Genomic DNA, 25,519 nt, shown 5'->3' with positions numbered 1-25,519 from the left:
AGACCAAGAGTCACATGCTTTACTGACTAAGCCAGCCAAGCAGCCCCTAGATAATAAAGTCTAAAGTTAAGATCTGAGCATTACAGAAACTTTAGCGCTCGTTCTCTCTCTCTCTCTCTCTCTCTCTCTTTGCAGTCACAGCATTTCACCTTAGATATTTTCTCCTGGTCTTATAATTTATATAGATTTTGCCCTCAAATTAGACATTAGTATATTTTTTATCCAATTAATGTTTGTTTACATGTATTTGAATATTTGTCAACATCCTTCCTTACTTCACATTTTTTCTTGAACCTCAAACATTCCCACTGGGGTTATTTTCTTTCTGCTGACAGAACAGGCCTTAGAATATCTTTTCTTAGCTGAGGTTCCCAGAGAGACTTAAGCTGTAATGCCCTAAGTCACCTGTGGTCTGTATAGAATTAACTTTCCTAACATGCATCGATAAGAAATAAGAAACGATAAGAAACTAGTCATTGAAAACATTTTCTGTAAGGTGTTATCTTATGGAACCCCAATTGAGAAAATCTGCCTCAGAATTCCCTTTATAACATAGCTTTTTCTTTTTTTATATATATGTTTATTTATTCTTGAGTGAGGGAGAGACAAAGTGTGAGCAGGGGAGGGGCAGAGAGAGACACACACACAGAGAATCTGGAACAGGCTCCAGGCTATGAGCTGTCAGCACAGAGCCTGATGCAGGGCTCAAACTCACAAACCGTGAGATCATGACCTAAGCCGAAGTAGGATGATTAACCCACTGAGCCATTCTGGTGCCCAAATGGATCTTTTGATGATAAAACCTTTTGGCACTTGTCTAAAAGGTTTAAATTCTGTTTTGTTTTTCTTGGACAGTTTTGCTGGGTAAAGTGTTCTAAGCTGTGAGCACTTTTCTGTAAGCACACTGAAAAGATTACATCTTCTGGATAGTATTGTTGCATTAATATTTGGAAAAGACTGATGTAGGTATGAAGCTGAGGTATAATAACAGAAGAACAGATGTAAATAGAGAGACATGTATTCAAACACTTCTTTGAACCTTGGTTTCTCCATCTACAAAGTGGAAAAGCTACATGGTTGCTAAGATTAGAAATAATGTATATACCTCATCTGAAATATAACACATACTATGATCTTCATGATTATTATTTCTGTTTTTCTCTCTTGGTCTATAGTATATCCATAGATTTTATGAGTTTGAGTTGACAGCCCAGAGAATAAATTTTTATGTAGAAATTGTGTGGGTGCATGATAGAATTCTCCTTCAGTGAGCCAGCCAGTCAGATTATTGAGAAAGAAAATCATCTGGCTCCTCTGTCCTCATCCCAAGTAGGCAGGTTCCTTTCTTCCTTTTGACACCAGATTATTTGCTAAATTTCTTAGAGACCTTAGGCACCATATCTAACTAAGTGATCAGATATTATTATAGTGCAATGGTTTGAATTTAGGTTAAGTGCTATAAGTTGATTATAAAAAATGTGATTAGTTTCCCATGGCATCATTTGAGGAAATTCACTGGACTAATATTTGTTCACTATCAGTAAGAGGTTTGACTATATACATATAGCTGAGGAATAAAAAGACACAGAGTACTCAATTCCAGGCTTTGCTGTCATACCCATCAGTACCCAGCAACCAAATTGCTATACCTTCTCTGGTTGGGTGTGATCTACCATATCACCTTGGAGACACACAGGGTGTAGGGAAATGCCTGAAGACATTGTTCCTGGTGCCTTGTATTCCTCCCACCTACATGCACACATGCACACATGCACACACACACACACACACACACACACACACTTCAGGAATTTGCCCATCAGCATATACAGTACTTTCTCTGACATAGAGCAGTAATCCTTATTCTCTCTTAGGCCAGAGACTCTTTTTTTTCCCTCCCGCCTGAGTAGGAACAAACATAAATAAAATTTGGTGCTATTTTATTCATATATGCCTAAAAGCACACTTGATTAGAGAATAAGAATATGCTAAGGATTAGGCATCTAACTGGGTAAATCAGTCATTGAAGATGTTGAAGACTTGTTAAAGCCTAAAATAGGCATGACATGGATATAGTATAATACTTATAACAATTTCCCTGTTGAGTTTTTAGGTTCTTTTTACATTTCTGCTATTGTAGGCAACACTGATTTTCTCAACATAAATCTTCCTACAAAAAAACTGCTTGTAGATGAGTTCCAACAATCTAAGAAATGTGTCATAACACAGTATTACAGCTTGGGTTCATCTATAGTTTGGATGTATGAACCACTCTTCCTTTTCTCAAACAGGATGATCTATGAAGAAAAGAAATGTTGACAGTAAGAAAGGGTAAGCCTATTCAGTACAGAATGGAAAAAAAACCCTGAATTGCATTCTGGGCATGAAGGCAGATTTTAATGTTTATAAAACATAGAAGGGATGGGAGGACTCACCTCATTGTCTCTTGGATGAAGCCAGGTACCAGGGAGGTAAAGTGTTTCCTGAGGTCCAATAATTGAATATCGCCCAAGGTTACGTCCATTGATGAACACAAACCCATAATTCCAGTTCTGAAAAGGATGGAATCTTGAGACATAGGAACAGATTCACACAGGCAAGGGAAAACCTAAGGCACTTTGGGGAGCGAGAGCAAGACTCAATGTTTTGTGGCACTGAAAGTGGAAGTGAGTTTAGACTGGGATATGTTCTACCAAGCTGTAACTAGTTTAGGGATGACAGAGAAAAACACGAACCAACCCTTTAATGCCCCATGATATATTTTGCTGCAGTTTTTTTTTTTTTAAGCTGTTGTTCTGTTTCCAGAGGTAACTACTAGGTCGTAAAGATGAATACTAATGCTAAGAACAGTTATAAAAGCTACACATTTTTTTTTTAATCGGCTTGCAATACAATGATGAATGACAGAACTAACATCTAGGAAAAGAAAACTGAGAGACAAGAAGATATTGAGACAATTTTTCCACTAGAGGCATCTGCTTATTTAGAAAGAGGTGGCTGAGAAGCTGAGCAGAACCTTTCACAGCCTCATAAGTTTAGGGGAACAAAAGCTAGATACCATGGAATCTTACTAAGTAATTTACACTCTGGGTTGTGATCCTGAGGGGCTACACCTGAGGAGAAGAATAAATAAGAAATAGTCCAGCCATTGGATGGAAGCCTTGATTCAAATCATTTCAGTCCTCATAATTGTAGTAAGGTGATTACTAGTGTAACTAATCAATACAGAGGTGGATGTAAACCCTCTAACATCATTTTAGGCTTTGAATTATTTTTAGCATTTTTCATATATAATTTCTGGAACTCAACAAAAAATAATCAAGCAGGTGATGTGGGGAAGACAACAAAATAAAATAAAATAAAATACTATAAATACAACACAATACAATACAAAAGAGGAACAAAAGACAATAAGAATAGATGCACAGGTGATGCAGATAATGGATTTACAAGTCACAGGCTTTAAAATAATTATGCTTATTAAATTAGTATTTTCATAGAGTTCAAAGAAACGACCTAGAATTTTGTAAAAAAAAAAAAAAGGAAGCTATAAAAAACATCTAAAATTATATAATGAAAATTCTAGAACTAAAAATTGTAATAATTAAAATTAAGGATTTAACAAATGTTTTGAATAGATTAGATACAATAAATAGACAATATAGCTAAATATAGAATTACTAAACTGAATAATAGGAGAGAAAGTTTTCAAAATTAAGCTGAGAGGAAAGAAGAATGAGAAGCACACAAGACAGGAAGAGACAAAAGGTATATGGCAAAATGGTCCAACATATAAAATTAGGGCCTCCGAAATGCTCCAGTTAAAAAAATTAAAATTTCTGGACTGCATGTTAAATAAAGCAGTTATATGATATTTATAAGAAAACAATCTATAAAGACATCAAACAAAATAAAAGAAAGAACATAAAAAGATAGAATAGATAAACCATAAGCAAAATGAAGTTGCTATGTCAGAAAATGTTGACGTTTAAGGTAAGGAGCACTACTAGAGGTAAAGTGAAACACCTCCTGATGATAAAAATCTTAATCTACTCTGAATGATAATGATATATTAAGAAAGTAAAAGTATAGATTCAGAATATATAAGCAAAATTGATGAAATAACAGGAGAAATAAAATTCACAACCATAGTCTAAAACATTCACACAATGTTTCAATAGCTAATAGGTAAAGTACACAGGAATCAATAAAGACACAATATTTAAAATAAGGTGATTAATAAAGTTGAACTAATTGACACATGTAGAAAATTGATCTAAAATACATGCAGAATATACCTGTTCTTTCAAGTATACATAATAATCTTTATAAATTTTACCCCATGGTGGACTAAACAAGGGTTGTATTTTAAAGTTCTCAGACCACAATGCAAAAAAAACAATTGATAACAAAAAATAGTATAAAGTAGCCAAATATTTGGAAATTATGAAACATGTACACTTCTAAGTAACCCAGAGGCCAAAGCAAAAATCATGAGGGAAATTAGAACATATTTGAATTCATTGGTGTTGAAAATAAAACATATAAAAACTTAAAGCATATATATCCAGAATAGACAAATCCATTGACACAAGGAGATTATTGTTTTTCAGGGGCTGAGGGGAGGGGAAGATGGGGAAGTAACTGCTTAATGGGTACAGGGTTTCCTTTTAGGGTTATAAAAGTGTTTTGGAACTAGATGAGGAATTGTTCCATTCATTGTAAATGTACTAAATGCCTCTGAATTGTTCACTTTAAAATGGTTAATTTTAGGGGCACCTGGTTGGCTCAGTTGGTTGTCTGACTCTTGATTTTGGCTCAGGTCATGATCTCATGGCTTGTGAGTTCAATCTCTGCATCAGGCTCTGCACTGACAGTGTGGAGCCTGCTTGGGATTCTCTCTAACCCTCTCTCCTTGCCCCTCCCCTGCTTACACACATGCACTCATTTATCTATCTCTGAAAATAAATAAACTTAAAATAACTTTTAAAATGGTTAATTTTATGTTAATGTGAATTTCACGTCAATAAATGTTTTAAACTTATGGGATACAGCCAAATTCATATTTAAATGAAAATATAATTTCAATTCCTATGTTAAAAAAGAATAAAAAGAAAGAAGATAATTACTAAGATAAAAAGTAGAACAAACAAAACACTTTACACTTTCAGAATGGCTATTATCAAAAAATTAAAAAAACAAATAAACAATAAATAGCAAGTGTTGCCAAGGATGTGGATAAAACAAAACCCTCATGCACTGTTGGCGGGAATGTAAATTGGTATAGCTACTCTGGAAATCAGTATGGAGTTTCCTCCAAAAATTTAAAATGGAGGGGCACGTGGGTGGCTCAGTGGGTTAAGCACACAGCTCTCGATATTTGCTCAGGTCATGATCTCACACTTTGTGGGTATAAGTCCCCTGTCTGGTTCGGTGCTGGCAGTATGGAACCTGCTTAGGATTCTCTCTCTTCCCTCTCTCTCTCTGCCCCTCTCCCACTTGCACTGTCTGTCTCTCTCAAAATAAATAAATAAACTTTTTAAAAAAAGATTTAAAATAGAATTACTATATGATCCAGTAATTGCACTACTAGGTATTTACCCAAAGAAAACAAAACATTAATTTAAAAAAAAATATATGCATCTCTATGTTTATTACAGCATTATTTATAATAGCCAAGATATGATAGCAACCCAAGTACCCATGGATAGGTGAATGGATAAGGAAGTTGAGTGAATGGAATATTACTCAGCCATAAAAAAGAATGAGATCTTACAATTTGCATCAACATGGATGCAATACCTAGAAGGTATTAATGCTAAGTGAAATAAGTCATACAGAAAGATACCATATGATGTCGTTCATATGTGAAATTTAAATAACAAAACAAATTAACAAAGAAAAATAGATACAAGTGAGAAAACAGACTCTTACATACAGAGAACAAACTAGTGGTTGCCAGAAGGAAGGTGAGTGGAGGAATGGGTGAAATAGGTGATGGGGACTGAGAGTACTCTCATCTTCATGAGCACTGAGAAATGTATCTAATTGGTGAATCATTATATTGAACATCTAAAACTAACATAACACTGGATGTTAATTATACTTGAATAAAAATCTTTAAAAAGCAAAACAATAGAACTAGGTGATGGGAAATTATTAGTATTTAGAATTTGGACCATTAAAGTAATATATGTTAGAAAAATATTTTAAATGCTTAATATTTTATTTTATTTTATTTTATTTTATTTTAAGGTTTATTTATTTTTATCATGTGAGTGGGGGAGAGGCAGAGTGAGAGGGGGACAGAGGATCCAAAGTGGGCTCTGTGTTGACAGCAGACATCCTGACATGGGGCTTGAACCCATGAACTGCAAGATCATGACATTAGCCGAAGTCAGATGCTTAACTGACTGAGCCACCTAGATGCCCCAATATATTTTTATTTTAAAATAGTTTCAGATTGGTTGCCTGGGTGGCTCCATCGGTTAAATGTCTGACTTTGGCTCAGGTCATGACCTCATGGTTCGTGAGTTTGAGCCCCACATTAGGCTCTGTGCTGACAGCTCAGAGCCTGGAGCCTGCTTCAGATTCTGTGTCTTCCTCTCTGCTCTTCCGCCACTCATGCTCTGTCTCTCTCTCTCTCTCTCTCAAAAATAAATAAACATTAACAAAAATTAAAAAATTTTTAAAATTAAAAAATTAAATAGTTTCAGATCTATAAGAAATTTGCAAAGATAGTACAGGATTTCACAAAAGAACAAAATAATAATAATAATAATAATAATAATAATGGCAATGGCAGAAATGAAACAGAAAAGAACTATATAATACAGTAAAAGTCACAGCCAACCATTGATTCTTTGAAAGATTAATAAATTGGTAATATTCCAGTGAAACATAAAAAGGAGCAATCAAACATAATACATTGAAAATTCAGATGAAATGGAAAAATTCCCAGAAAAACAAATTTTATGAAAGCCAACTTTTAAAGAAACAAAATCTGAATAGTACTTTAATCTTGAAGGATTTTAATTCACACTTACAAACCTTCCCACACACACACACAAAAATGTTAGCCCTACATGGTTCAACTAAGGAAATCTACCAAACATGTAAGAAATAATACCAGGCTTACACAAACTTTACTTCCCAAATCATTTCTGGGGGTCTTAAAACTTGGTACCAAAATATGACTAAGATATTTCAGTCACGAATATAAACACAAAAGTAATCTTAATATTTATAGTAGTCAGAGATAGAAGATGGAGGCATAGGAAGATGCTGGGCTCACCTCGTCCAGCTGATCACTTAGATTCCACCCACATCTGCCTAAATAACCCAGAAAATCACCAGAACACTAGCAGAACAGACTCCCCTGAGCCAAGAGGCCCACAGAAGAGGGTAGGAAGGGCAGAGAGGCAGTGTATGCTACACAGACTGGCAGTAGGGAACCAGGGCAGTGGAGGGGCAGCCCGCCCAGCAAGGCAGAGCCCCAAAGTCTAGCTCACAAAGGTGGAGGGGCTGGATTCTGTGGGTCTGACAGCCAGCGGGACTTAACATCTGGAATGTTAAAAGTCAATAGCTCTGCTCTCAGAGAGTGGGGAGGGCAAGAGGACACCAGGAGGGAAAGTTGTTGAGTCCTGGAAGACAGAGCTCAGTTTGGCAGGTGAACAAAGGCGCTGGCAAGTGCAATATCCCTCTCCCATCCCCCAGCCTAAATTCCAAAGGGAACCAGTTCCTATCACTGAACTTGCTTGCTCTGCAAAAATGCCCAACACTGTGCTTCTGTGGATCCATCCCTCCGACCAGCCTGCCTCTCTCCCAATGCTGCAGGGCTCCTCATGCAGGGGACCACCAACAGCAAAGCCAGCTGTGCCTGCCCCTCCCACCCCTGTGCACCTTGCGGACCCACCCTGGCTAATACGCCAGATCCCATAGAAGCAGCACCACAAGCCTGGCAGTGGGCAAGTGGCTCAGACAGGAGCCACACCACTCCACAGTGAGTCCTTGCCCCTGGGAGAGGGGAAGATAAGGTACACACCAGTCTGACTGTGGACCCAGCGGTGGGCTGGGGGCAGACATCAGATCTGACTGTGCCCCACCCACCAACACAAGTTACTCTGGACAGCACAGGGGAAGTGCCCAGCAGTTCGGAGCCACAGCAGGGACTACCCCAAATAGTGAAATGGAAGAATTCTCCTAAAAAGAAACTCCAGGAAGTAGCGACAGCTAATGAATTGATAAAAAACGATTTAGGCAATATAACAGAACAAAAATTTAGAATAATAGTCATAAAATTAATCGCTGGGTTTAAAAAAAGCACAGAGGACAGAAGAGAGTCTATTACTACAGAGATCAAGGGACTAAGAAATAGTCATGAGGAGCTAAAAAATGCTATAAATGAGATGCAAAATGAAATAGAGGCGGCCATAGCACGGATTGAAGAGGCAGAGGAGAGAATAGGTGAATTAGAAGATAAAATTATGGAAAAGAGGAAGCTGAGAAAAAGATAAAAAAATCCAGAGTATGAGGGGAGAACTAGAGAACTAAGTGATGCAATCAAATGGAACAATATCCATATCATATGAATTCCAGAAGAAGAGAGACAGAAAGGGGCTGAAGGTGTACTCGAAAAAATCATAGCTGAGAACTTCCCTATCTGGGGAAGGAAACAGGCATTGAAATCCAAGAGGCACAGAGAACATCCTTCAGACGTAACTTGAATCGATCTTCTGCATGACATATCATAGTGAAACTGGCAAAATACAAGGATAAAGAGAAAATTCTGAAAGCAGGTATGGGGGATCCTGGGAAGATGGCGGCGTAGGACTCTGGGCTCACTGCACGTCCTGCTTATCACTTAGATTCCACCTACACCTGCCTAAATAACCCAGAAAACCACCAGAAGACTAGCAGAATGGAATCTCCGGAGCCAGGCACAGACGAGAGGCCCACGGAAGAGGGTAGGAAGGGCGGGGAGGTGGTGCGTGCTCCACAGACTGGCGGGAGGGAGCCGGGGCGGAGGGGCGGCCCGCCGGCCAAGTAGAGCCCCCGAGTCTGGCTTGCAAAAGCACAGGGGCCAGACGGAGTGTGTTCCAACAGCAAGTAGGACTTGACATCTGGAAGGTTATAAGCTAACAGCTCTGCTCGGAGAACGGGAGGGCTGGAGGACAACAGGAGAGAGAGTTGTTGAGCCCCGGACGACAGAGCTCAGCTTGGCAGGGAACAAAGGCGCTCGCCAGTGCCATCTCCCTTGCCCATCCCCCAGCCAAAATCCCAAAGGGAACCAGTTCCTGCCAGGGAACTTGCTTGCACTGCACAAACACCCAACGCTGTGCTTCTGCAGACCCATCCCTCTGGCGGGTCTGACTCCCTCCCGGTGCCGCAGGACCCCTACCGAAGCGGATCTCCAAAGGAAAAGTGAGCTGAGCCTGCCCCTCCCGCCCCTGTGCACCATGCCGATCCACCCCAGCTAATACGCCAGATCCCCAGCATCACAAGCCTGGCAGTGTGCAAGTAGCCCAGATGGGCCATACCACCCCACAGTGAATCATGCCCCTAGGAGCGTCTGACTGTAGCCCCAGTGGTGGGCTGGGGGCAGACATCAGGTCTGACTGCGGCCCCGCCCACCATCACAAGTAATTCAAGACAGCACAGGGGAAGTGCCCCACAGTCCTGCACCACTCCAGGAACTATCCAAAATGACAAAACAGAAGAATTCCCCTCAGAAAAACGTCCAGGAAATAACAACAGCTAATGAACTGATCAAAAATGATTTAAACAATATAACAGAAAGTGAATTTAGAAAAATAGTCATAAAATTAATCGCTGGGCTTGAAAACAGTATAAAGGACAGCAGAGAATCTCTTGCTACAGAGATCAAGGGGCTAAGGAACAGCCAGGAGGAGCTAAAAAATGCTATCAATGAACTGCAAAATAAAATGGAGACAACTACGGCTCGGATTGAAGAAGCAGAGGAGAGAATAGGTGAACTAGAAGAAAAAATTACGGAAAAAGAAGAAGCTGAGAAAAAGAGAGAAAAAAAATCCAGGAGTATGAGAGGAAAATTAGAGAACTAAGTGATGCACTAAAGAGAAATAATCTACGCATAATTGGTATTCCAGAGGAGGAAGAGAGAGGGAAAGGTGCTGAAGGTGTACTTGAAGAAATAATAGCTGAGAACTTCCCGGATCTGGGGAAGGAAAAAGGCATTGAAATCCAAGAGGCACAGAGAACTCCCTTCAGATGCAACTGTAAATTGAATCGATCTTATGCACGACATATCATAGTGAAACTGGCAAAATACAAGGATAAAGAGAAAATTCTGAAAGCAGCTAGAGATAAACGTGCTCTAACATATAACAGGAGAACTATAAGACTCGTGACCGATCTCTCTACTGAAACTTGGCGGGCCAGAAAGGAATGGCAGGAGATCTTTAATGTGATGAACAGAAAAAATATGCAGCTGAGAATCCTTTATCCAGTAAATCTGTCATTTAGAATAGAAGGAGAGATAAAGGTCTTCCCAAACAAAAACTGAAGGAATTCGTCACCACTAAACCAGCCCTACAAGAGATCCTAAGGGGGATCCTGTGAGACAAAGTACCAGAGACATTGCTACAAGCATGAAACCTACGAACATCACAATGACTCTAAACCCATATCTTTCTATAATAACACTGAATGTAAATGGATTAAATGCGCCAACCAAAAGACATAGGGTATCAGAATGGATAAAAAAACAAGACCCATCTATTTGCTGTCTACAAGAGACTCATTTTAGACCTGAGGACACCTTCAGATTGAGAGGGAGGGGATGGAGAACTATTTATCATGCCACTGGAAGTCAAAAGAAAGCTGGAGTAGCCATACTTATATCAGACAAACTAGACATTAAGTTAAAGGCTATAACAAGAGATGAAGAAGGGCATTATATAATAATCACAGGGTCTATCCATGAGAAAGAGCTAACAATTATAAATGTCTATGCGCTGAATACAGGAGCCCCCAAATATATAAAACAATTACTCACAAACATAAGCAACCTTATTGATAAGAATGTGGTAATTGCAGGGGACTTTAACACTCCACTTACAGAAATGGATAGATCATCTAGACACACGGTCAATAAAAAAACAAGGGCCCTGAATGATACATTGGATCACATGGACTTGACAGACATATTTAGAACTCTGCATCCCAAAGCAACAGAATATACTTTCCTCTCGAGTGCACATGGAACATTCTCCAAGATAGATCACCTATTGGGTCACAAAACAGCCCTTCATACGTATACAAGAATTGAAATCATACCATGCATACTTTCAGACCACAATGCTATGAAGCTTGAAATCAACCACAGGAAAAAGCCTGGAAAACCTCCAAAAGCATGGAGGTTAAAGATCACCCTACTAAAGAATGAATGGGTCAACCAGGCAATTAGAGAAGAAATTAAAAAATATATGGAAACAAATGAAAATTAAAATACAACAATCCAAATGCTTTGGGACGCAGTGAAGGCAGTCCTGAGAGGAAAATACGTTGCAATCCAGGCCTATCTCAAGAAACAAGAAAAATCCCAAATACAAAATCTAACAGCACACCTAAAGGAACTAGAAGCAGAACAGCAAAGGCAGCCTAAACCCAGCAGAAGAAGAGAAATAATAAAGATCAGAGCCGAAATAAACAATAAAGAATCTAAAAAAACTGTAGAGCAGATCAACGAAACCAAGAGTTGGTTTTTTGAAAAAATAAAACGAAATTGACAAACCTCTAGTCAGGCTTCTCAAAAAGAAAAGGGAGATGACCCAAATAGATAAAATCATGAATGAAAATGGAATTATTACAACCAATCCCTCAGAGATACAAGCAATTATCAGGGAATACTATGAAAAATTATATGCCAACAAACTGGACAACCTGGAAGAAATGGACAAGTTCCTAAAAACCCACAAGCTTCCAAAACTCAATCAGGAGGAAATAGAAAGCTTGAACAGACCCATAACCAGCGAAGAAATTGAATCAGTCATCAAAAATCTCCCAACAAATAAGAGTCCAGGACCAGATGGCTTCCCAGGGGAGTCCTACCAGACATTTAAAGCAGAGATAATACCTATCCTTCTCAAGCTATTCAAAAAAATAGAAAGGGAAGGAAAACTTACAGACTCATTCTATGAAGCCAGTATTACTTTGATTCCTAAACCAGAGAGAGAGAGACCCAGCAAAAAAAAGAGAACTACAGGCCAATATCCCTGATGAATATGGATGCAAAAATTCTCAATAAGATACTAGCAAATCGAATTCAACAGCATATAAAAATAATTATTCACCATGATCAAGTGGGATTCATTCCTGGGATGCAGGGCTGGTTCAACATTCGCAAATCAATCAATGTGATACATCACATTAATAAAAGAAAAGATAAGAACCATATGATCCTGTCAATCGATGCAGAAAAGACCTTTGACAAAATTCAGCAACCATTCTTAATAAAAACCCTCGAGGAAGTCAGGATAGAAGGAACATACTTAAAGATCATAAAAGCCATTTATGAAAAGCCCACAGCTAACATCATTCTCAATGGGGAAAAACTGACAGCTTTTTCCCTAAGATCAGGAACACGACAGGGATGTCCACTCTCACTAATGTTGTTTAACATAGTGTTGGAAGTGCCAGCATCAGCAACCAGACAACAAAAGGAAATCAAAGGCATCAAAATTGGCAAAGATGAAGTTAAGCTTTCACTTTTTGCAGATGATATGATATTATACATGGAAAATCCGATAGACTCCACCAGAAGTCTGCTAGAACTGATACATGAATTTAGCAAAGTTGCAGGATACAAAGTCAATGTACAAATCAGTTGCATACGCTAATAATGAAGCAAAAGAAAGACAAATAAAGAAACTGATCCCATTCACAGTTGCACCAAGAGGCATAAAATACCTAGGAAGAAACTTAACCAAAGATGTAAAAGCTCTGTATGCTGAAAACTATAGAAAGCTCATGAAGGAAATTGAAGAAGATATAAAGAAATGGAAAAACATTCCGTGCTCATATATTGGAAGAATAAATATTGTCAAAATGTCAATACTACCCAAAGCTATCTACACATTCAATGCAATCCCAATCAAAATTGCACCAGCATTCTTCTTGAAACTAGAACAAGCAATCCTAAAATTCGTATGGAACCACAAAAGACCCCGAATAGCCAAAGTAATTTTGAAGAAGAAGACCAAAGCAGGAGGCATCACAATCCCAGACATTAGCCTCTACTACAAAGTTGTAATCATCAAGACAGCATGGTATTGGCACAAAAACAGACACATCGACCAATGGAATAGAATAGAAACCCCAGAACTAGACCCACAAACGTATGCCCAACTCATCTTTGACAAAGCAAGAAAGAATATGCAATGGAAAAAAGACAGTCTCTTTAAAAAATGGTGCTGGGAGAACTGGACAGCAACATGCAGAAGAATGAAACTAGACCACTTTCTTACACATTCACAAATGTAAACTCAAAATGGATGAAGGACCTGAATGTGAGACAGGAAACCATCAAAACCCTAGAGGAGAAAGCAGGAAAAAACCTCTCTGACCTCAGCCGCAGAAATTTACTTGACACATCTCCAAAGGCAAAAAATTAAAAGAAAAAATGAACTATTGGAACCTCATGAAGATAAAAAGCTTCTGCACTGCAAAGGAAACAATCAAAAAACTAAAAGGCAACCAACGGAATGGAAAAAGATATTTGCAAATGACATATCGGACAAAGGGCTAGTATCCAAAATCTATAAAGAAACTGACCAAACTCCATTCCTGAAAAACAAAGAATCCAGTGAAGAAATGGGCAGAAAACATGAATAGACACTTCTCTAAAGAAGACATCCAGATGGCCAACAGGCACATGAAAAGATGCTCAACATCACTCCTCATCAGGGAAATACAAATCAAAACCACACTCAGATACCACCTCATGCCAGTCAGGGTGGCCGAAATGAACAAATCAGGAGACTATAGATGCTGGAGAGGATGTGGAGAAACAGGAACCCTCTTGCACTGTTGGTGGGAATGCAAACTGGTGCAGCCACTCTGGAAAACAACGTGGAGGTTCCTCAAAAAATTAAAAACAGATCTACTCTGCCCCAGCAATAGCACTGCTAGGAATTTACCCAAGGGATACAGGAGTGCTGATGCATAGGGGCACTTGTACCCCAATGTTTATAGCAGCATTTTCAACAATAGCCAAATTATGGAAAGAGCCTAAATGTCCATCAACTGATGAATGGATAAAGAAGTTTTGGTTTATATACACAATGGAATACTACGTGGCCATGAGAAAGAATGAAATATGGCCTTTTGTAGCAATGTGGATGGGACTGGAGAGTGTTATGCTAAGTGAAATAAGTCATACAGAGAAAGACAGTTACCTGATGTTTTCACTCTTATGTAGATCCTGAGAAACTTAACAGAAGACCATGGGGGAGTAGAAGGGGGAATAAAAAAAAGGACAGAGAGGGAAGGAGTCAAACCATAAGAGACCCTTAAAAACTGAGAACAAACTGAGGGTTGATGGGGGGTGGTGGGAGGGGAAAATGGGTGATGGGCATTGAGGAGAGAACCTGTTTGTTCTCTCCCAGGAGCACTCACCCAGGAGCACTGGGTGTTCTATGGGAACCAATTTGACAATAAATTTCATATTAAAAAGAAAATATATATATATATAGTAGTCAAACACTAGAAATAATATAAATGTCTATCAACAGTAGAATGATGGTTGAAGATTAAATAAAGTATGATATTTTATAAAATGGAATCCTATACAACTATGAAAATGAATAAAGCCCCACAACATCATTTAATGGCTGAATCTCAGCAACAAAAAAAGCCACGCAGGGGGGGAAAGGGGGGGAAAGGCAGTTCAACTTACATGAAGTCTAAAGAAGAAGCACTGAATTGGAGTGTTAGAAGTCAAGATAATAGTTAGAGAGGAGAGGCAGTGATTGGGAGGGGTGCTGACAATATTTTATTTTTTTATTTCAAATAAATTACATGGTGTTCACTTTGTGATAATTTATTGAACTGTTCATTTATTTTGTGCATAATAGTTCATGCATTTATGTCATTATGTGTATGTATATGTGTGTGTATATATATATATATATATATATATATATATATATATATACTAGGTAAAAATAGCTATACTAGGTAAAAATTACTGCACCCCCAAAGTTGCAGAATATAATTTAGGGAATGATCCCCTTCCTATTAATGGAATAATTGTGTATATGTTTTGGCAAAGTTATATATGAAATCGCACAAACTGTTGATATCACCAGCCTAATCCCCTGAACTCAGGAAATTTCTTATAGAAGTTTCTGTCTGTAAATATTACCTTTTAGGAACTAAACTCCTAGAAGCTTCTACCTAGCTGTCAATCTTACCTTTAGAAAGAAACTAAGGTACTGCTGGAATAGAAAAAGAAATATTTGAGGGCCACACCTGTGCAGAGGAACCAAAAATTGCTAGAAGTGACCTCAACCTCATGATAATGCTAAAACCCCTTCCGAATATCCATTCCAAGCCCTACTAAAAGGAATCTGCTTTCCCATCTTTAAGGGGACAGGCTTTGTAAATTATTTTTCATGATCTCCTTGTAGGCAACTCCACTTGGTATAGTCTCTATCCATAACTCACCAAGGAGTGGCCCATTTTGGTCCAGTGACATGGGTAATGTTTAGTCCTGAGAAGTAGAAAGGAATTGGAACAGGGAATAGATTAGAAGGAGAAATGTCATCATTTTCATTCTATAGCTTCCTATTATTTCGAATTTTCCATTGTGTTCTGATTTATTATTTTTTTAATAATGATAAATCAGGAAGATTGAGAAATGTCGGAAGTCTTGTTCCAAATGAGAAAGAGAAAAACAAGTAGAATAGGGAGGTATTCCTTCCAGGAACACTATAGCTTTGCTTCAAAACTCTTTTGAAAAGAATAGGTGGTTGGGACACCAGAAGAGATTAGGTCAGCTCACTTACAAGTAGTCTCAGGAAAGTGTCCTTGGGTGAAGAACCAGCCTTCAAGGTACCAAGGTAGAAGGCAGGGCCTGAATAGTTTTTTTGGACAGGCTTCCAGGTGGCAGAGCGGAGCCTAGAGAAAGAGCAGAGCGTTGAAAAAGACCCCCTCCTCTTTCTAGTGCCAACGTTTCCCCACTCAGAGCCCATAATTCTGATATCAGGGAGATATATTAGAAGCATTAAATCAGGAGTCAGGAGACTAGTTCTGGGGTTCTAGTCCTGACCTTAAAGCACTCTATAATCAGGGGTAAATCATTTCACTTTTCTGAATCTTGGCTCGTCATCTGCAAAGTGAAGAGTTTGACATCTGTAAGCCCCCTGATCCCTCCAAGTGTTTTTTGGGCATAAGTAGGAACATACCTTTCAAAGAAGCTCATGGTCATCTCCAGAGAGTAGATAATAAAACCGTTCAAGGGAATGTTATCAATAGTGACAGATCCAGTTAATCCTGCAAGTGGGGGGTAGGAAAGAATGTGGACAGGAACTAGACATTCTTCAGTGTCTGGAAAAGAAATGCAGACTGTATATGCCTGTGACAATGGCTCAGACAGGAGGGCAAACACTTGTCTGGCCTGCTATAACTGAAAGTTTCTTGTATGTTTCCATATTACCAAGAAAACGTCCCACTTAGTATCAGAACTTTCTCTGAAATTCCCAATGGGAGACTGGGCCTTGCTCCACAATAGGCCAAGACCCAACCTAACTGCTGTGTTTTCCTACCAGGAGAAGGCAGGACCAGGGAGAGGGAAGGAATTTGAGTCTTTGGTTCTGGGACCTAGGTATCCCACTGCTCAAGGGTTTCATTTTTTCCTCCCAAGTGCAATACTGCTTCAGTATAGGATCCAATTAACCATAAAGAGAGATTACAGCCTGTTTCCCACCTTTCCGCTGATCTTGAATTTTCCATGAAAAATTCACTCGTCCTTGATTCTCCACCAGGATTCTTAGAAGTTGACATTCCTAAGAAGAAGCAGAGGGACAGGGAGAGAGAAAGGAGAGGGTGAGGAGGCGGAGGGAAAAGGAGGAGGAGAAAGAGGAAGAGGAGAAGGAGGAGGAGAAGTAGTTGTTGACATTCCTGCTTGGGATAGACCAGTTCACAGAGATTACATGGCTACGTAGAGTTTTTACTCTAGAACCCATTCTATTCTCTGAGTCCCAGATGGAAGTACAAGTAAATGGGAGAAAATGGGCTCTGCTCTAGAGCCCAACAATCCTCCTCTCTCATGAGGACTCTTTGTGTTCCTGTTCCAAACTCAATCTTCCGTTTTCCCTGCTGACTTGCCTTGGGAAAGAATTTGCCTTGACTCAACTGTGTGCCTTTGATCAGAGACCTAACCAGGGGCAGATGATTGACTCGGGGCCTAATGGGGAAGTTCCATTCACACTGAAGCGTGTATGCTGCAGCTCTGCTAAACTTGGACCTAGGAGATGCATTTATGCTTATAGCCCTAAATACTTGCTGCTGGAAACCCAAATGAGGAACAATACCAAAGGGCAGTGGCATAAGAAGGAGGTAGTCTATCTCAGGACCAGGCTATGACTACATTTGAGTCAGAGGTCTAAGGAAGCACCCAGACTCTTGAATCACATACCCTGATTTTAGGAATGTTCAACTTCTTAATACCATCACCCAGAAGTCCTATATTTTTCTCATTCAAAAACACCTGCAAAAGAAGAGTCAGCATCAGACCGGTAGGTGTACCTGAAGAAAGGAAAAGAGAGGCTCTGGTTTAGGGAACAGATCATTATGAAGTAAGGGGCTGGCCTTGGTGATCACAGATGGATAGAAGCTGACCAGGAGGCTTTCATACACTTAATTTGTGATAAAGCAGAAAGCAAGTTTCTTTGGTTTGACTTTATATTCCCAATGCCTCACAGATAGTAGGTGCTTGAAAATATTATCTAACAGTAAAGTGACCATTGACAATCCTTCCCAATAAGTCAGGCTAAATGTTCTGCTTACCTCCATAGACAGCCTGCTGACCCCTACCTGTGCTGTATCTTGAACATTAGCATGGAGAGAACCTCCACAGCAGATAAAAGTCTCATAAAGCACTAATCCATAGGACTGGCCATTCCCATTGTTTATAGGGAGGCTCTCCATGTTGACTGGTGTATGAGATATAACAGGCTGTGAGAGAAACATTGCAGAAACAGGAACCAGGATGATGAGAAGTTGGGATCCTTCTTCCACAGGTTCTTGTCATTTTTTGTTGTACCTCTTAATTGTCCCCAACAGATATTTGGATGAGAAATACTAAAACCAATGCAATGTGATAATGCTCTTTTGCATCATCTCCACGTCTTCACTGTCTGAAAAACTCAAGGGATGGTGGGAGCATGGTAGAGGGAAAAATTACTGCAATCATGCAATTAATGGAGTGAATAAGTTGTATTTCAACATAAACTAAGTTAAGTAAAGAATTATGCACTAAAGCAAACATTTAGTTAGCATCTACAATGTGCCGATCATGACTTTTTATCTAAAATAGTGATAGCAGAGGTGAAACTAATATGAATTCAAGAGTTAAAATTTTTCAAATAATTTTAACCTTTTCTTCAAAATAGTCCAAGTAATATAATTTTAAAGGGAGAGTATGAACCCATAAAAGTTCAGTGATTTGGCCTATTTGATTGTAGAGTCAAACTCGGTGTCATGGGTTCCTGGCTCTTAGTCTTTCCCATAGGGATCATGTAGTCCCACACAAGAGCATCTATCAGATGGGTTCATCTGAGCTGGCAAAGAGGATCCTCCAATATCTTGCCTCTCCCCCACCCTCATTCATTCTTCAGGTTGAAGCCTCTTCACAGTCTACCCAGAAAGTTTCTGGTTCTTACCCCATAATTCTAAATATGGGCATCCAAAGGATTTATTTTCACCCTTCCCAATAAAAAGTTCTTAAAGGATTCTCTACTCTGTGGCCTAAGGCCTTGTCCCCATGCCCCCAATGGTCACCCCTCCATTCCAGTGCCAGGCAGTACTCACCTTATTTAAGTACTGTAGAACATCCCACAGTGGCAAATAAAGGGACGGTTTCACAGCGGGATACTCAGCCTTGGGAGAGAGCTTGGGTAAAGGGGGCAGATGCACTGCTGAAATGAAAATGAGTCATGGGGCAAGAAGTGCCTGAAATAACTACTGCCTTCTCCAAATTTCCTCAGCCCTACCCAAGAACTCTTGTACCCCAGAGCCAACAAGAGAAATGGGTCCTATCCTAGCATATGAGATACTTCTCCAAGAGTGATGAGAAACTGTAAATAACAGTTGGAACTATTTTGTATGCACAGATAGCTGATAGACACACACCTCTACAGGGTAATGTTGGTCATATAGACTAAGGGCTCTCAGGGAACAAGAACTGTACCTTATGCCTTCTGGCAATGCCAGTGCTCACTTACTTTCTAGAACATAGTAGATGATTGACTTTATTTAAACAAGTAAAATGAAGTAAGATAGCTTTTGCTATTTTATGTGAGGGTACTATGTCATCATATTAAGAGCTCTACAAATAGTAACTTAATTTTCACAGTCACTATAGGAGTCAAATATCATTGTCTTTATGTTTCAATGAGGAAACAGGTTTATGGGCTTAAAATACTCATGCAAAGCCACTTGTCTTTTAAGTGGGAAAACTGGGATTTGAACTTAAGTTTGCCATAGGTCTTAAGTCTCCAAGTTTCTGCCCATGAGGGAACCTTCCCTTGCCTTACCCTTCCACTTCATCAGGAGAACCTCCCTCAAGTTAAAAATGTTGCTGAGTACCTACAACAGATCCAAAGAGTTTTCGAAGCTTGAAATATTTTTCTGTGTAATCCCCAGCCTCTGTCAGCACAGCATCATAGTCTGCAAGACACCAGGATATTTTCATTGGCAGGAAACCCTCCATAATAGACCCTGTTTCAGCACTTCTGTCATGAGACAGGTCAGGACTACCAGAGGGAGACAGAAGATACATCTTCCCCACCCCCTGGACCAGTCCATCCCAGGCTGGGGCGGGGTGGGAGGGTGCAAGTAATGCCACTTTGGGAGCATTCCACACAACACTTCCTGAGGATCTGAGGCTACCAAGACACTGGACTCATCTTTCTGTTTTACTTTCTAATGGACACTCCCTTCTTCCCTCAATCTGGATTGCCTTGGTGTGTCTATCAGTGCCCACACAGCAGTCACTATTTGTATTCTGTGTGTCTTAGAAGGTTCAAATCAAGGGATCAGTATATACGATGAGTGAAGCAGGGCTCTAGGTCTGAGGCACCGCATCTATTCAATTACAGCCTGTTGGGGGCATTATGAACATCACAAAAGAAAGGAAATTAGACAGGAAAATCCTGAATCCTCAGCATAAATTATAGGTCAAGAATTCATTGATGCTCAGGGCATGCTTTTGGAACCTCCTCTGTAGAGCTCCAGTACCACTATGCCAAGAGGTGACCATACCAGTGAGCACTTGCCATAACTAGTGACAACACCTCTGTGTTTCCCAAAATATGTGGCCCCATTCATGAAACCAAAGTTGGTTCCACCATGGAACATATATACATTGAAGGAGATTTCAGATGTGATAAATTTGGACACAGTATCCTCAACATCTGTAAAGGAGGAAGATAAGAACACAGAGAAAATTAAAAATTAAGACAGAAGTCTCTGATAAAATCTTATTCTCAAACCCCTCCCCCACATAATCAACTTAATTATTTTGTTCTCCAACCTCCACTAAGATTCTAACCAGAAAATAGGTGGAATTTACCACAACTATTCCAGGAAACCAAGTCTTATCAATACCAAAAGACTTTTAAAAAATTATTTTTCTCAGAGTATGGACATAATTTGGCTGTATGTTATATATATTTAATAATAGCCCAAGAACCTTTATGTCACTTAAGTATCTAATGTTCATTAAATTTTTTGAAATTGTACAAATAAATTAATATAACCTCATTACTCCATTCCAGGATTACTATCTCTTGAGACACTCATTTAAAACCACTGCAATAGTCCACAAGTGGTTATTCCCAATATTTAGCCACAGAAACTCTTATTTTGTCACCATGATTTAAAAGGTATGATCATCTTTCTACTGGCCATCATGGGGAACATGTGGAATTCAATCCTGGCTGTGCTTTTTAATATTTGCATGAATTGGACAGCCTATTTTTCTCTCAGAGCCTCCTTCTTTATCTCCTAAATGAAGGTCCTAATTCCTACTACCTCATAGTATTGATGACAGAATATACATAAGAAACATGGCATAGTGCCTGACATGAAAGTGATCAGAAAACTTTGGTGGTGGTGGTGGGTTTTTTTGTTTTGTTTTGGTTTGTTTCGGTCCAAGTGCGCTTTCCTCAGTTACCTGGTATTTTTTGTTGGTTTGCTTTACTTCTGGTACAAGTGAGCTTGTTTTCATATCAACAGCAAAATATCTTTAGTAGCAAAATACTTTTATTAAGTCAACAATATCTGCCAGGCACTGTTCTGAGTGGTTTATCTAATTAAATCCTCACAACAAGCCTATGAGGAATAGCCTTGATAATTCCTGTTTCAGGTGAGGGCACTGAGACTTAGCAGACAAGGAAAGCTGCCTTGGGTCACGCAGCTAGTTATGCAGACTAGCAGAGTTGAGACTGAAATCCTTATCTCTTTGGTTCCAGGATCCATGCTTTCAACTATCATCACATATTATCTTCTGATAATTACTACCAGGTAGTTGACAACACCATGGCAATGGCCTGTGCATTTACCAGAGACGATTAAGACTTTTAGCAAATGCATCCCCTTCTTCAGAGATGTTATCTTTCCAAGACCCTTTCCATGACCACCTCGCCTTACCTCTGCAGGCCTGTCCCTGTCTTTTCTATCACTGCACCTGTTTGTTTGCTTCAAAGCACTTTTAATATATGGAACTCTTGATCATTTCTTAACTGTCAATTATACTAAACTCTTAATTATCTTTCATCTCTACCCTGAGGGTAGGAACCAGGTCATTTTTGTTCATCAATGCACCCTCAAGCCTACCCAAATCCCTGTACCTAATAAGTATTGAATAATATTTGTGGGTGAATGAGCTAATTAATTAGCAAAGAAATGTGTAAATGATCCATGACTCAGGGCCACCTCTACTTGGGGTCAAACACTGCAAAACACTTACCTTCAGCATTTTTAATCATATGTTTACCTCCCCATGTGTCAAACCAGCCAACCCAGAATTCCATGACCATAATGGGTTTATTCCTCTAAAAACAAACAAAAGCAAATACCAAGCCTGAGAAGATGTAAAATGAATATCAGAAAAATTGAATACAAGATAAAAACTTTAAATAAAAAGTTAAAAATGAGTTGGAGGTAAAATTGAGGAAATTTCCTATAAATAGTAAAAGTAACAGGATGTAAAATATGAGACAACTTAAATATCTTATAAGATCAATTTAGGATGCCCAACACCTTACTGATAAAAGTTATGAAAAGAGGACAAAGAACACAGAGGAAAGGAAATTACAAATAACTAACATGAAAACTTCCTTTAACTGAAGGATATGTATCTCTAGATTGAAAATGCCCCTCAAATGGTCAACACAATAAATGATAAAATTATTTCAAAGGTTTCTTTTGGTTCTCTGAGTATCCCTTTTTCTTAATATCTTACTCTTGTCTCATGTATAAATAATATTATCCGTATATTTATGAATATTAATAAGAATTTTTATATTATATTCTGTTTCCTGAATTAAATCCATATTACCTGGCTTCCATTTTCTTTCTTTTTGGTAGTTTAATTACTTTTTCATTGGAAACTTTTACTACACAAATGCCATTCGTATTAAAGAGGGAAGACTGATTTCTGGTATTAAAGTGGTACTGTGCTATTGGTGCATTTGATATTCTCCTCTTGGATATCCTCAAAACCAAAATAAAGAATGAGAAATGGAAACACAAACAACATCTTCCATGAACCTAGCAGACATCTGAAACTTCAAAATATAAATTAAAAAGAACAAGTGCCAAAGTACTGAAGTTCTATCACGTATTAAACAAATGAAGAAAGAAGATGCTTTTTGTTGATGATTTTAGGAAAGGGTGCCAGCACAAATTTCTCCCAAATATAAAGCATATCCTATAGTGAAATATCACAGTTTTTTTTATTTTTAATTACAAAATGGGGCATATGAGCTGGCAAAAGGAGTACACTTTGCATAACAAAATGTATCAGAAGCTTGAAAGAAAGCAATTATCGCAGAATCACAGATAAAAACTATTAGTGGAAAGAAGTCTGCTTGTGAGGCATCTGAGAGCAGATTTCAACTGCTTCCCTTGGTCAGCCAAAAATGGGAAAAAGGAGGTAGGTAAAGAAAAGAATTCATCCCTACATAAAACAATGTGTCATTAAGATTGTTAGCCTGAGATGCAGTCATGTACTCTATCTCATAGAACATCACTTAAGTTTTTTAACCAATAAAAACTGATCTTAACTAAAGAGTAATAATAAAAAAGGAATAAGAACAGAATATGTTTTTTTAATTACCATAAAAACAGGGAGAAAAAAAGGAAAGAAATTACAAAGGATAAACATCAAACACTTGCCATGGGACAGTCAAAATTGTGGCCCAAAAATATTGCTGTGAAGTTAAGAATCTCAATGAAACAGTTACCTCTATAAACTCAGGCATTAAACACAACTAAAAGTGCTCAAGGAAGACAGAATAAGAAAACATAAGAAGCTAAAATATTAACCTGGTGCCTTTAAATAGATGCAGAAAAAGCATTTGACAAAATACAGCATCCTTTCTTGATAAAAACCCTCAAGAAAGTAGGGATAGAAGGAACATAGCTTAACATCATAAAAGCCATATATGAGAGGCCCACAGCTAATATCATACTCAATGGGGAAAAACTGAGAGCTTTCCCCCTAAGGTCAGAAACACAACAGGGATGTCTACTTTCACCACTGTTGTTCAACATAGTATTAGAAGTCCTAGCCTCAGCAATCAGACAACAAAAAGAAAAAAGGCATCCAAATCAGCAAGGAAGAAGTAAAACTCTTTGCAGATGACATGATACTCTGTATGGAATACCTGAAAGATTTCACCAAAAAATTGCTAGAGATGACACATGAATTCAGCAAAGTTGCAAGATATAAAACCAATGCACAGAAATTGCCTGCATTTCTATACACCACTAATGAAGCAGCAGCAAGAGATATCAAGGAATCAATCCCATTTACAATTGCACCAAAACCCATAAAATACTAGGAATAAACCTAACCAAAAAGGTAAAAGATCTGTATGCTGAAAACTATAGAAATTTATGGAAGAAATTGAAGAAGACTCAAAGAAATGGGCAAACATTCCATGCTCATGGATTAGAAGAAAAAATATTGCTAAGATGTTGATACTACCCAAAACAATCTACACATTCAATGCAATCCGTATCAAAATAACACCAGCATTCTTCACAGACCTAGAACAAACAATCCTAAAATTTGTATGGAACCACAAAAGACCCCTGAATAGCCAAAGTAATGTTGAAAAAGAAAACCAGAGACACCTGGGTAGTTAAATAAACACCATAATGTAATAACGTTAATAAATAAAAGTTTAAAAATTTGTAAAATAAAAGAAAAAGAAAAAGAAAACCAAAGCTGGAGGCATCACAATTCCAGACTTTAAACTGTATTACAAAGCTGTAATCATTAATACAGTATGGTACTGGCACAAAAAGAGACACATAGATCAATGGAATAGAATACAGAACCCAGAAATGGAACCGCAAATATATGGTCAACTAATATTTTACAAAGCAGGAAGGAGTATACAATGCAATACAGTATTTTCAGCAAATGGTTCTAGGAAAAAAGGACAGCGAAATGCAGAATGAATCTGGGCCACTTTCTTATACCATACACAAAATATTTCAAAATGAATTAAAGGCCTGAACGTGAGACAGGAAAATATCAAAATCCTACAGAAGACAAGCAGCAACTTCTTTGACCTTGGTCACAGCAACTTCTTACTTGATATGTCTCAGAAGACAAAGGAAATAAAAGCAAAAATGAACTATTTGGACTTCATCAAACTAAAAAGCTTCTGCACAGTGAAGGAAACAATCAACAAAACTAAAAGGCAACCAACAAAATGGGAGAAGATATTTGCACATAACATATCGAATAAAGGGTTAGTATCCAAAATCTATAAAGAACTTACCAAACTCAACACCCAAAAAAACAAATAATCCAGTGAAGAAATGGGTAGAAGACATGAATACAGACTTTTCCAAAGACATCCAGATGGCTAACAGACACATGAAAAGATGCTCAAAAAACCAAGAAAGACCTCAAATCAACAACCTAACATTATATCTCAAGGAACTAAAAAAAGAACAAATTAACCCAAAGTTAATAGAAGAAAGGCAATATTGGGGCCCCTGGGTGGCTCAGTCGGTT

The 25,519-nt window shown here is 38.4% G+C and overlaps 1 protein-coding gene across 1 annotated transcript in view; it reads right to left on the bottom strand.

Annotated features, from left to right (window-relative positions):
* Positions 1–1,923: 1,923 nt before the first annotated feature.
* LOC102952066 (beta-galactosidase-1-like protein 3) overlaps positions 1,924–25,519 on the bottom strand; it is a 57,756-nt gene continuing 34,160 nt past the window's right edge. Inside the window, 11 exon segments of the mRNA XM_042958481.1 lie at positions 1,924–2,297; positions 2,436–2,552; positions 16,047–16,158; positions 16,446–16,533; positions 16,967–17,045; positions 17,678–17,749; positions 18,076–18,216; positions 19,072–19,178; positions 19,849–19,929; positions 20,538–20,675; positions 22,232–22,316. Of these exon segments, the coding sequence (XP_042814415.1) occupies positions 2,232–2,297; positions 2,436–2,552; positions 16,047–16,158; positions 16,446–16,533; positions 16,967–17,045; positions 17,678–17,749; positions 18,076–18,216; positions 19,072–19,178; positions 19,849–19,929; positions 20,538–20,675; positions 22,232–22,316 (1,086 nt within the window). The 3' untranslated portion in view covers positions 1,924–2,231.

The sequence above is a fragment of the Panthera tigris genome, chromosome D1 (genome assembly GCF_018350195.1).
Source record: "Panthera tigris isolate Pti1 chromosome D1, P.tigris_Pti1_mat1.1, whole genome shotgun sequence".
NCBI classification, from domain to species: Eukaryota; Metazoa; Chordata; class Mammalia; order Carnivora; family Felidae; genus Panthera; species Panthera tigris.
This window is presented reverse-complemented; position numbering and strand designations above follow the sequence as displayed.